This window comes from Vigna unguiculata, chromosome 5 (assembly GCF_004118075.2).
Source record: "Vigna unguiculata cultivar IT97K-499-35 chromosome 5, ASM411807v1, whole genome shotgun sequence".
Lineage (NCBI taxonomy): Eukaryota > Viridiplantae > Streptophyta > Magnoliopsida > Fabales > Fabaceae > Vigna > Vigna unguiculata.
This window is the reverse complement of record NC_040283.1, coordinates 45,461,763-45,475,795: the sequence shown is the minus strand read 5'-3', so window position 1 is coordinate 45,475,795 and position 14,033 is coordinate 45,461,763. Positions and strand designations below refer to the sequence as shown.

Here is a 14,033-nt window from a genome sequence, read left to right as displayed (position 1 = left end):
TATTTTCCCATCTCACTTGTAATGGGTTAACAGTGAACCGAAACGATATGAAATCACATAATTTATCATCTTTAATTGAATTAATAAAAGTTATATTAAACAAAAATACCATAGATCGAATCTAAAATTTTTGTAATATTCCCCTTTTATAAATATATTATTATATAGGTTTTATTATAACCATTATGATAAAAGATATATAGCAACAATAATAATAACTTTGAAATTTATAATAATCCATATATCTTTTAAATAAAACAGAAAATAATTTAGATATTGATATATTATAGGAGTCAAATTATTATAATTTAAGATTATGAAATGATTTTGATGGATAATTAATATATACATATGTTTTATATCATTTTGAAATAAACTCCTTTTGTTGTCAGATCGGAGCCGATGAACAGTTAACTATTGTAGTTACACATGGTTGGTTGGACTATGTAAACAAAAAGTGACTCAACCTTATCCTTTTATTAAATGGATACTCGTATTTTGATACTATTTTTTTTTATTATTATCATTTTAATTATTATTTTCTCTTTTTTTTTTAAATATAAAAATTAATTTTTGTTAAGATTATTTTATTTTTATACAAATTGTGAAATGATCCTCAATGTAAAAAAGAACCTTTTTCTTTATTGAAATTCACTTCATTACAACTTATTGCTTCTGATCTAAATATAGAAACTGAGATAATAAACATGGTGGACCTAATACATCTTCTCTGCACTTCCTCACACTTAATACTATGTACTGTTGCATTCATTTTTAACTATATTGTTGTTGCAGTAGTTCTTGGCATCATTGCACTGTTCCATCAGAATTTCAAAAATAAAGAATTTTCTATCTGTCATGTCCCTTTCTGGTGTTCAAGGCCTTCTGCTTCATTTCATCTCCGAATTTAATGATTTTTACCAATCCACAAATTTTTCACTTCTTGTTTTTATTGTCTTTTCAGTACAAAACAACAAAATGTAGAATCAAAATAGCACATGCAGAAGCAAATAGAATAAATACACATATTTTAGCATAACAAACTTAGAAATCACACTGGGTAGGAATGATGATCCTTATTAGGGGCTCACTGGAAATAGACGAACACAATGCAGATCAATTAGAAGCATAAAACAAGGATCGTTTTGAGTTCTTTAAGCCAAGCAGAACTAGAAGTATTCCAAGATAATCCAAATTGTAAGAGACCTCAAGTAGTTGGAGCTTGTTAAGATTCCATGGAGGAAATCTGTACCAAAAATCAGTGAAGTAACTTCTTCTGGCCACAGCCTTATGGTGACTGAACGCGTCAAAGGAGAATTTCCCATGGTACTTGCCAAACCCACATTCTCCAACTCCTCCAAATGGCAGGGTATCTGCTATGTACTGCACAAAAATACATTTTTCAATCATCAAATGTACAAATCATTCAACCTCACATCATTTATCTTATCGAAAAAACAACCTTCATTCATTCTTGTGTTTTCTTTAACCTAATATCATGCATATGCATCTCGAATAGGACTAGACGTGTGGTTCAATAGTGACTTGACAGGTGATCACATGATAAATTCAACAAACCATAAATTCATAAATTTTAGTAGTACAGATTTTGGATGACTCTAATACTATATTAAGAAGTGAATGATATATCTGATGTCAATATATATACATTTCGAGTCGGACATGAACAAGTGGTCCAATAGTAATCCGATAAGAGATGATACTATAAACTTAACAAACGACAAATCTTGTTAAAACAAATTTTGGATGACTCTAATACCATATGAACTTTAAACTGAACTCAACATTACAAAATCGGCTTGTAAGTTAAGTCTTTCGTCTATTTTTATGATGTAAATTTATCTTATCTTTGATTGATCTATATCTTCAACAATTCCTATAATAGACTTCCATATCGTCAAAGAATTTGGCCTAATCATAATCTAACTGAACTTTGCTGATACGTTCTATTTTAACTTGTATTTTTTGTTAGCCATAATATTGGTAGGTATTATTTATTGTCGAAAGCAGTATATAGGACCATCGAGGGGCCTTGAGCACGCGTGTAAGTAGATGTTTCACACCCTTGTATCTATCAATGTTGATTTAGATGTTTCTTAAAAACACTCAATTTCATTAATTACAGATAAAGAAAGAGACAAGAAGCACATGAATACCTGTAGAATTGCATCGTTGAAAACAAGACTTCCCGATGATGTTTCAGATACCATTCTTCTCTGCAGAGTTTGGTTTTTCGTAAAGGCATAGATTGCTAATGGTTTAGGCCTTGAGCTTATGAACTCGACACTGTCTTCAATCTTCTCCAGCTGCAAAAAAAACCAGAAAATACAACCGAAAATTACTTGCCAAATTCCAGGACTAGTAATCCGAAAGGAGCAGTAAAAAAACATGCAACCCTACAGTGATAATTGGAAGCACCGGGCCAAAGATTTCCTCAGCCATGATTGCTGAATCAAGTGGAGGATCCAACAATATTGTGGGTTCAATAAATCTGCAGAAAATTGGTTAGGTGAAAACGATGTAAAAGATAAGTGGTCTGTTTCATTGTCGGAAATGAGAAGTAAAGGATCACTGTATCACATGCTATATATTGACAAGTGTAAATCTAAGTCTCACATCGATAAAACCCATTATCTTAAAATTTTGGGTTGAGAGTGGTGTCAATTTCTTATATAGTTGGGCTCGTATTCATTGGTATTAAATCTCTCCTGTGATCTCTCTCTCAAGACCAACAATAAACTTGAAGCACCAAACAACCAAGGTAGGAGAGTACTACTTACAAGTCATTTTCGTTCATTGAACCTCCAAAAACCACCGACTCTTTCACCCTTGGATCAGTGAGAAGATTTTTGAGTCTCATGAAATGTTTCTCATTAACTATCCTTGCAACACTGTTCGACTCTTTAGGATTTTCTCCAAACATTTTCTTAATCCAATCCTTCATCAATGTCACCTAAAGAAATAGAGAAAGTAGACATGCTTCAAAATCAGAACAACAAAGGTCTAAATTTCCTTCAAGCTTCTTACCAATATAGAACTGAAACTCTTCTCTACAAGTACATAATCGATTGCTATGCATGCTTGTCCTCCACAAGCCCCGAATTTTGCAACCAAAACTCGTTTCACAGCCACCTTGTGGTTCAACAAAAAAACTAATACAGTAAGAAACTTCTTTGTCTTTTGTTTGTGATATGATTTGACATAACCGAATGAATATTCACCTCTCTGTCCCAAGAAGAAGTAAGAGAATCAACCAGTGCTGGACATTTTCCACCTGTTGGGTATTGGGCTCCCTTCCTATGTGGAGAAAAGGCCCAAAATTTGAGAAGCCCATGTCTCACTTAAACCTAGTGGAGAGGAGGCTATAAAATAAAGAGAGAGGCAGAACAATAGAGTCAGAATACACTGAAAGCCCTAACACATAGAGGGAGAGGTAGAGGGAAAATTCTGTTCACGTTTTTCATAGAGCTGTCGCAGTAAATTCGGCGCTGCGGATTCGTTCACCGTTGGATCGGGCTGAAATTTTTACAGCAGGTTCGGAACTCATTGCTCTTCATTCTGACCGGTCGGATCTTTGATACGAGGTCTGAGTTGGGAGATATTAATTTCGCACTGCAGCAGTGATTTGTAGAGGTTTTCCTCTCTTGTTCTTCTCTATTTGAAAGCTTTGTTGCTTTGTTATTTGGTTGGGTGTTGGCACTAATTTGTGCTATTGATTAAGACTCTTTTGTACTCTTGTTGATCATAGTGAAGCTATTTCTTTGGTCTGGACGACTCGTGGTTTTTACCCTTGATTTGAGGGGTTTTCCACGTTAAAAATCTTGGTGCCTTTATTTGTGCTTTTGGTGGTTTATTATTGCTGCTCTTTGATTATTGCTCCTCATAGATTCTTGCAAGTTAGGGGAAATTATATCCGCTGCATTCTCTGGTATATTGTTTGTTATTGTTTTCCCCATCAGAGTGGCATCAGAGCTCTTGGTTGGGCTATATTTACTTGCTTGAATGATGGAGGCAAATGCAAAGATGGTTGCTTTGAATGGTACAAATTATCATTTGTGGAAGGGCAAGATGAAAGATTTATTATTTGTCAAGAAATTGCATCTTCCGGTCTTTGCTACACAGAAGCCAGATTCTATGTCTAAAGAAGAATGGGACTTTGAGCACCAACAGGTATGTGGTTTTATTCGGCAATATGTTGAAGATAATGTTTATAATCATATTGCTAATGAGACACATGCCAGAGCTTTGTGGGAGAAGATTGAGTCTTTGTATGCTTCTAAGTCGGGCAATAATAAATTGTATTTGTTAAATTGCTTGATGAATTTGAGGTACATGGAGAATTCTTCTATTTCTGATCACTTAAATGAGTTTCAAGGGCTCCTAGATCAATTGTCAGGAATGAGCATAAAGTTTGATGACGAAGTTATGGGATTATGGTTGCTTAATACTCTACCAGAGTCTTGGGAGGTATTTCGGGTTTCAATTACAAACTCTGCCTCGAATGGTGTTGTTTCTTTTCAGATGGCAAAGAGCGGTGCTCTTAATGAAGAGATGAGAAGGAAGGCACATGGTTCTTCATCTCAGTCTGAGATGCTTGTTACAGAAGCTAGGGGGAGAAGTCAGAAAAAGGAACATAAAGGTGGTAGAGAGAAGAGTAGGAGCAAGTCCAAGTCAAGATACAAGAATTTAGAGTGTCATTTTTGTCATAAAACTGGGCACATTCAGAAATATTGTTTTAAGTGGAAAAAGGAGAACAAAGACAAGAAGGGCAAACAGAGAGAGAATGATCATGATGATGATGATCGTGTCACTACTGCTACAGATGGTGATCTTGTTCTTCTTCGTAACTTTGAGTCTGTTAATCTTGTATCTGATGAGAGCATGTGGATTATTGATAGTGGTGCTACACTGCATGTTACACCTAGGAAGGAGTTCTTCACATCTTACACTTCTGGTGATTTTGGAGTGTTGAAGATGGGTAATGATGGTGAGTCTAAAGTGATTGGTGTTGGTGATGTTTGCCTGCAAACCAACATGGGAGTGCAGTTGTTGCTTAAAGGAGTCAAACATGCTCCAGATGTTCGTTTTAATTTAATCTCTGTGCAGTTGCTTGATGATTGTGGTTATGACAATCACTTTGGTTCTAGTAAATGGAAGCTCACTAAAGGTAACTTGGTTATGGCCAGAGGGGAGAGACAATCTAAATTGTATTGGACTAAAGCTTTGGTTGCTAAAGACAGTGTGAATGCTATGTATATGGAGGCATCTTTGTGGCACCGGAGGCTTGGTCATATAAGTGAGAAAGGGCTTAACTGCTTAGCTAAAAAGGATGTGCTTATGGGATTGAGAAATGCAGAATTGGAGAAATGTTCTCATTGCATGGCTGGTAAACAAACCAGAGTATCTTTTAAGAAGCATCCTCCCTCAAGGAAGTCAGAATTGCTTGAATTGGTGCATTCTGACGTTTGTGGCCCATTAAAGGTAAAGTCATTTAGTGGTGCACTTTACTTTGTTACTTTTATTGATGATTGTTCCAGGAAGCTATGGGTCTATGCTCTTCAGCGGAAAGGTCAAGTACTTGAAAAATTCAAGGAATTTCATGCTATGGTTGAGAGGCAATCAGGCAAGAAGCTGAAATGCATCCGTAGTGATAATGGTGGTGAGTACCGTGGACCTTTTGATGTTTATTGCAGGCAGCATGGTATTAGACACGAGAAGACTCCTCCTAAAACTCCTCAGTTGAATGGTCTAGCGGAGAGGATGAACAGGACCTTGGCTGAAAGGGTTACATGTATGCTTTCAGAAGCAAAGTTGCCTAAGCACTTTTGGGGAGAGGCATTGCTTGCAGCTGTGCATGTTATTAATCTCAGTCCCGCAGTTGCTTTGAATACTGAGGTGCCAGACAAAATTTGGTTTGGTAAAAATGTTAGCTATGATCATTTGCGTGTCTTTGGTTGCAGGGCATTTGTTCATGTTCCTAAGGATGAAAGATCCAAGTTAGATAAAAAGACAAGGCAATGTATCTTTATTGGTTATGGTGAGGATGAATTTGGCTACAGGTTTTATGATCCTGTTGAGAAGAAGCTTGTTAGAAGCCGTGATGTACAATTCATGGAAGACCAGACCATTGAAGACATTGATAAGGTGGAGAAGACCACACCCGAGAAAGACAGTAATCTCACTGATGGTAATCCGATGAGGTTGCCCACTCACAATTTGGAGAATGTTGAAACGGAAGCTCAAGACAATGAGCAACATGGTGATGTTGATGATCAACAGTTTGGAAGTGGAGTAGAGGTTCCAATTGATGATGCTCAAGAGGAACATGATGATGATGACGATCTTGGTGATATACCTGAATCACCTCAAGTCCAACTCAGGAGGTCTAATAGACAAAAACAACCTTCTACAAGGTATTCCTGTGATGAGTACATAACCTTGACTGACGGTGGAGAACCTGAGTGTTTTGAAGAGGCTTTGGATAGTGAAGAGAAGAAACAGTGGCTGGATGCAATGCAAGATGAGATGAAATCTTTGCATGATAATCACACTTACGACTTGGTGAAATTGCCTAAGGGCAAAAGGGCATTGGAAACTAGGTGGATTTTCAGGGTGAAACAAGATTCAAATTCTACACTTCCAAGGTACAAGGCCAGATTAGTGGTGAAAGGTTTCAGACAGAAAAAGGGTGTTGATTTCAATGAGATTTTCTCACCTGTGGTGAAAATGTCATCCATCAGAACTGTGCTAAGTTTAGCTGCTACTCTTGATTTGGAGGTTGAGCAGATGGATGTGAAGACAGCTTTCCTTCATGGTAATTTGGAGGAAGAGATATACATGAAGCAACCTGATGGTTTTCTTGTTAAAGGCAAGGAAGAATATGTGTGTAGACTAAGGAAGAGTCTATACGGTTTGAAGCAGGCTCCAAGGCAGTGGTATAAGAAGTTTGAGTCTTTTATGTGTGAGCAGGGTTACATGAAGACTACTTCTGATCATTGTGTCTTTGTTAAAAGTTTTTCTAATGATGACTTTATTATCCTGTTATTATATGTTGATGACATGCTTATTGTTGGAAAAGATATTTCCAAAATTGACAGGTTAAAGAAGACACTTGGCGAGTCTTTTGCCATGAAAGACTTGGGAGCTGCTAAAAGGATTCTTGGCATACATATCTCACGTGATAGGAGAGAAAAGAAGATTTATCTATCACAAGAGCAATACATTAGGAAGGTGTTGCAGAGATTCCAGATGGAAAATGCTAAAGCTGTGAGTACTCCTCTTGCTACTCATTTTAAACTGAGTGTTAAACAGAGTCCTTCAAATGAAGTTGAGAAGACCAATATGAGTAGAGTTCCTTATGCATCTGCGGTGGGCAGTTTGATGTATGCGATGGTGTGTACAAGACCAGATATTGCACATGCTGTTGGTACAGTTAGTCGATTTTTGTCAAACCCAGGTAGAGAGCATTGGAATGCTGTGAAATGGATTTTGAGGTATCTTCATGGTACAGTTGATATGAAGCTTTGTTTTGGAGGTGATAAACCTACTTTGATGGGTTACTCAGACTCAGATTTGGCTGGGGATATTGATTCCAGAAAGTCCACTTCGGGCTATTTGATAAAGTTTGCAGGGGGAGCTGTGGCTTGGCAATCAAGACTACAAAGGTGTGTAGCGTTGTCTACTACAGAAGCAGAGTTCATTGCTATTACTGAAGCATGCAAGGAGGTGTTATGGTTGAAGAAATTCTTGCAGGAGCTTGGTTTTAGGCAAGATAACTATTCATTGTTTGTTGATAGCCAAAGTGCTATCCATCTTGGTAAGAATCCAACTTTTCATTCTAGATCCAAACATATTGATGTGAGGTATCATTGGATACGTGATGCTTTGGATGCTAAGTTGTTGGAGTTGAAAAAGGTTCATACAGATGATAATGGTGCTGATATGATGACTAAAGCATTGCCAAGAGGAAAGTTTGAAGTTTGTTGTGAGATCGCCGGTTTGGCGGTTATCTCCACATAGTTGTGAGGGGGAGATTTGTTGGGTATTGGGCTCCCTTCCTATGTGGAGAAAAGGCCCAAAATTTGAGAAGCCCATGTCTCACTTAAACCTAGTGGAGAGGAGGCTATAAAATAAAGAGAGAGGCAGAACAATAGAGTCAGAATACACTGAAAGCCCTAACACATAGAGGGAGAGGTAGAGGGAAAATTCTGTTCACGTTTTTCATAGAGCTGTCGCAGTAAATTCGGCGCTGCGGATTCGTTCACCGTTGGATCGGGCTGAAATTTTTACAGCAGGTTCGGAACTCATTGCTCTTCATTCTGACCGGTCGGATCTTTGATACGAGGTCTGAGTTGGGAGATATTAATTTCGCACTGCAGCAGTGATTTGTAGAGGTTTTCCTCTCTTGTTCTTCTCTATTTGAAAGCTTTGTTGCTTTGTTATTTGGTTGGGTGTTGGCACTAATTTGTGCTATTGATTAAGACTCTTTTGTACTCTTGTTGATCATAGTGAAGCTATTTCTTTGGTCTGGACGACTCGTGGTTTTTACCCTTGATTTGAGGGGTTTTCCACGTTAAAAATCTTGGTGCCTTTATTTGTGCTTTTGGTGGTTTATTATTGCTGCTCTTTGATTATTGCTCCTCATAGATTCTTGCAAGTTAGGGGAAATTATATCCGCTGCATTCTCTGGTATATTGTTTGTTATTGTTTTCCCCATCACCACCCAACTCCAAAGTCACTGGAGTAAGATGAACAGCTGCAGCAGACATAACAATCCTTCCCACTCTTGCACTTCCTAGTATTGGATCGAATCATATGTTAAACAAATTCTCATAAAAGGTCGAGTTATGCTATTACCAAGAATTAAAAAACAGAAAGATGGTGATTGAGGAATGTTAATTAACCTGTGAAGAAAATCTTGTCCCATCTTTGCTGCAAGAGTAATTCTCCTACTTCTGCTCCACCTTCGATGATTTTAATGGCATTGTTGTCCAAATAAGTTGGAAGCACAGTGGCTAAAAGAGAAGAGCAAGTAGGGGAAATCTCTGAAGGCTTCAAAACCGCAGTGTTTCCAGCAGCTACTGCTCCTATCAGAGGCTCCAAAGACAGTCCTGTTTTATAAAACCATAACCTAGTTCAACACAAAACCAACTTCTACAAAACCTTGTGAACTTCAAATTTCGTTCTGAATCAACTCACCAAAAGGGAAGTTCCATGATGAGATTATGAGAACAAGACCAAGTGGCTCAGGAACTATCTCAGCACTCGAAAGCAGTGCTATTTTTGGCAATTTAGCCTGTTGTGACAAACATCAAAATTTAGTAATCCAATGAAAGTTCTTACGCATAAGCTCTGTGAACCTCACCTCTTCCCCCGCCATCCATTTTTTCAAATTCTTTGTGGCCAAGTTTAAGGTCTTCATCAACGTTCCTACCTGCGATTAATCATCATGGAATAACTAAGAAACGAAATTAACAGTAGCAAAAATCCCACGTAGAACTTTGTAACAGAACAAGGAAGATTCATGATTCTGATTCACATCAAACACACACCTCATCTCTGAAGGCCTCAACGTAATGCTTCCCCAAATCATGCTTCAGGGCCTTCAAAATTTCTTCCTCTCTTTCAACTAGAAAACTTTGCAACCCTTTGAGCTGTGATTCTCTCCATGATGATTCCTTTGTTTTTCCACTCCTGAAGTAGTTCCTCACGTTCTTAAGATCTCTTCCCAGAGATTCCATAGAGTACTCCATAAAGAATTTGACATATCCTTACTTCTCTGCAACTTGTATATATAATCTCCACCTATTCTCTTTATTTGCTTAGTACAATTATTATCACCATTAATCAACTACTCTCACCTTGCACTTTCTATGGAAAAGGTCTTTGTTAACATTAACATAGACAGAGAAATATCTGTAATTATGAACTTGAAAATGTTTTCAGAGTGATGATAGAAATAGAAGATTGGAAAAAACGACAAAAGTTAAGAGTTTTGTTTTTGTAATTTTGTTTGCAGTTGTGTTTCCAAGCTTTGGATTTTCGTGAATTTGTAATTGCACCACCTGATATTTACATAATTAAAATAAGGGGTTAAATACGTTTTTAATCCTGAACTTTGATCCAAAATTGAAATTTATTTCGGTCCCAAACTTTAATATATTTTGATTCCTAAACTCTAAAAAATAAATGAATATAATCATTTTAATTCAATTAAGTTAACTATTTTTGAAGTGTCAAACATATTTTTAAGTAGATATTGAACCATAAATGTGTCAAAATAATGTAAAAAACTTTAATACTAATATGAAAAACATTCGACACGTAAAAAAATTAACATAATTGGATTAAAAATATTATACTCATTTATTTTTAAAGTTTAGGTACTAAAATGTATTGAAATTTCAGATATGAACAAATTTCAAGTCGCAGTTCGGAGACTAAAAACATACTTAACTTAAAATAAAATATGAGATACTAAATTCACACCACTGTTATTTCTACAACAGTTTGAAATCTAATTGGAATTTCAAAAACTAATAATGCATAGTTATAAATAATAATTAAGAAAATTAAGTATAAATGTAATTAGAATCCTATATATGTCTTAGAATTCTGTATATTTTCACCAAATCAATAAGGGGTCCTTGTATTAACTACTATATAAAGTTTGATACACATGACCTACATATTTTAACTCAAAAATAAATGTTAATGTATTAAAATTATTTTAGAATCTTATAAATGTAGTAACTAGATGAATATTCTATAATTATTTTTTCTCTCCTAAAAATATATGCATACAAATATAACCAGTGATTATATAAAGAAAAAGGTGTACAACAAATAAAATAAAAAATGCTAAACAAGAGAACGATAAACTCTTTTATGGAGAATCAATTTTATTTAACAATGTTGACATGTCTGGGAAGTAAGATTGATCACATAAAAAATGTGTAGTTATTTTAAAGTCAATAACTAAATTATTTTAATGTGTGTTTGGTTAGAAATAGTAAAACGTTCTATTTGTCCCATTTTGGTCGGTCTTGATTTGGCAATTAATCTTTTAATTGACTAATTAAAGTCTCAAATTAAATAAATTAACATAATTATTATATTTATAAGTTAAATTATTTTATTATAATAGATTAAATATATTTTTCTCTCTTAATTTTTAGTAAAATTAAAATTAATCTCTTTTCAAAATTTTGACCAAATTTAATTCTAATTTAATCTATTAAACCAAATTTTGTTAATTAAAATTTAATTAAAATAATTAAATTTCTGCATTTTTTTGAGTTGTAAAATTAAATTGAAAATGTAAAAAAAAACTAATTATAATTTTAATTAAAAATAATGATCAAAATCATATTTAATTCTATTATAATTATAATTGAAACTTAAGTGTTAATAATTTTAAATATAATATTATTGACTATTCACATTTTAAAAATTAATATAAAATAAATAAAAATTAGGTTAGCTTGTTGGATTGGGATTTGTTTCGGTGAGCAGCTTGATGGACTAAACAAAAGGAATTAAAGCGGGTTGACTTACCCCTGATTTGTTACTCTATTCGGTAAAAAATAATAATAAAAAAACATTATAAAAGCAAGCTAAAATAAAATTGGTATTTGAATTTAATTTAATAATTTTAACATGTTTTCATTAACTATTAAAACCAATAGTTTTTTCTTTTCATTTTTTTATCCATTAGTCTACCTAGAAATAATATTAAAATTTTTACTAGAAAGTAGTTTATGTCACTTTCACGTTCATATAGCGTTTGACCAGTGAGTCATTACCACAACCACTCAACTCTTTCAGTTTAATGAATTAACTTATTTTTTCTTTATAATATTTATTAATACAAATCAATATATATATATATATATATATATAATAACAAATATTATCATATATCAAATTAACTTTAATAGTTTAAAAAATTATGACTGAATAAAAATAAGGTCAAAACATAATGGCACCTATATTTTCACTTATATAAACTAGTGAATACAGAGAATGTGCTTAAAATAATAAAATTATTATTATTATTATTATTATTATAACCATAAAATAAAATAAAATAATTTTTATAATTTTATTTTTGAAAATATGTTATTTATTTTGTAGGTAGTTTTATAATTTGAAAAATGAGTTAAATATGTTTCTACATCCTGAATTTTTTATGAGAATTAGAGTATGTTCATCTTCGTTTTAAAATTTTAACCTAATTTAGTACTATAATCTTAAAAATGGATGAATTTAGTCTTTTTAATCAAATTTTATTGATTAAATTAATTTGACTTTTCAAACGAATGATATCATGAAATACAATTTAAAACGTCAAATAAATTTACAAAAATTTGGTTAAACATATCAAATTGATACATTTATAAAGATAAATAACTAAATTGATCCAAAATTAGGAAAAATAACCAATTTCAATTTTGACTAAAAGTTAAGTGCAAAAAAACATATCTAACCCAGAAAGAATTGTTAGGTTTAAACAAATGGTAAAATTAAACAAAATCATTAAATTTTAAAAATTGTCATTTAAATAATAAAATTGATAAAATAATTATTTTAATTTTAAAAAATAGTATTTAAAGAATAAAACTATAAAGGAAATGTTAAAAGAATCTCCATAATATATCGAGATAGATAAATAAATAATATTTGATTTGAAAATAACATATCTTCGCTTTTATTTTATTTTTTGTGAACTTTTTGTGAAAATATAAACTAACAATAATTTTATTTTGTATACCAAAAAAACTTTTAAAAAGAATAATAAAAAGGCTGTGTGAAATAAAATTATTTATTTTGTACTTGAATTAGCAATGTGTTTGTAAGTGAGAAATGTATAGGAATGGTAAATTTTTAGGAATTCATGTTTACATCTTTTATGGAAAGGTAAAACATAAATGCACATGAAAAATAACATATTTGTCTAAAGAAAAAAGATTATATTCCTTATAAAACTTATAAAATAAAATAAATTTAAAAGTTAAAAAAAATCACAATAGGAGCAATCACTGTTTTTTAAATAATAATAATAATTTAAGATGTGAAAATTTCAGGCTATGCGTTTAATCTTTTGTACTTCTTTTATCATCGATGCACATTTATTTGTAATTCTCTTTTCATGATTTTGCACTTTTCATTCATTAACTTGGTTATATAATTTTTCATATTCTTTTGTTCTACAAACCATATAATGCAACAATAGATTACTTAAAATGAATTCCATTGACTTTGAAGAAAAATAGGAATGAATATAAATTAGAGTATATTCTTATAAAAAGTTTAATGTTATAATAAAAGTATCATATATTTTTTTATAGCAAAAAAGTGATCATGTTGAAAACTTTAGGTTAAATATTTGGAGAGTTATTAGAAAAAGGTTTAGGTTAGTAGAAGTGTCATCTTTATTGCATTTATTATTATGTTGTCTTTTCACCAAACATTTGATCTAACTTATATAAACATTTATATGAATTATATTGTAGCACCATTGGCACCTAACCAAATTAAATGAATGGTTAATGGTCCATTTTCAAATTCAGCAACAAAAAATTTTCTTACTATAAATGTTCAAACACCATCTTTATATGCATCTACCTTCCTAACTTCTTACACTCTTAGGTTTAACTAAGTAAAGATTTCTAAAAGTTTTATTAACATGAAAGGTCAAAATTTTCAGCTTAACAAAATAGGCTACACTGAACCAATTTTACCATCTAGTTTACACACAAATAATCTGACTAAAAACATTTAAAAATAAAAAATAATTTCATAAAAATAAAATTAATTTTTTTATTGGTTATATCAAGGGTAACTTATATTAAATATAAGAAATAGACCTATCATTGTCATCACAATGCACCATTAATAAAATATAGTGGACATTACTATCAGAAGTATATAAAATATTAAATGAAATATATTTTGTCAAATTGATAGCATCACCTTTTTTCCCTTTAAATAAAAAAAAAAAACTATATTTC

The 14,033-nt window shown here is 32.6% G+C and overlaps 1 protein-coding gene across 1 annotated transcript; it reads right to left on the bottom strand.

Moving 5' to 3' along the window:
* Positions 1-649: 649 nt before the first annotated feature.
* LOC114184247 (aldehyde dehydrogenase family 3 member F1-like) lies at positions 650-9,926 on the bottom strand. Its single transcript, XM_028071531.1, has 11 exons — positions 9,573-9,926; positions 9,386-9,454; positions 9,220-9,316; positions 8,925-9,131; positions 8,744-8,815; positions 3,243-3,295; positions 3,049-3,153; positions 2,802-2,974; positions 2,422-2,512; positions 2,178-2,327; positions 650-1,383 (listed from the first exon to the last, which is right to left on the bottom strand). The coding sequence occupies exons 1-11, from the start codon at positions 9,771-9,773 to the stop codon at positions 1,117-1,119; spliced, it is 1,485 nt and encodes a 494-aa protein (XP_027927332.1). The 5' UTR covers positions 9,774-9,926; the 3' UTR covers positions 650-1,116.
* Between the last annotated feature and the right edge of the window lie 4,107 nt (positions 9,927-14,033).

Coding starts and splice junctions, on each gene's coding strand:
- LOC114184247 (XM_028071531.1), bottom strand. CDS start 9,773: ATGGAGTACTCTATGGAATCTCTGGGAAGAGATCTTAAGAACGTGAGG. Junction 9,455..9,572: donor TTGAGGCCTTCAGAGATGAG/GTGTGTGTTTGA, acceptor GATTAATCGCAG/GTAGGAACGTTGATGAAGAC. Junction 3,296..8,743: donor TCCAGTGACTTTGGAGTTGG/GTGGTGATGGGG, acceptor AATACCCAACAG/GTGGAAAATGTCCAGCACTG.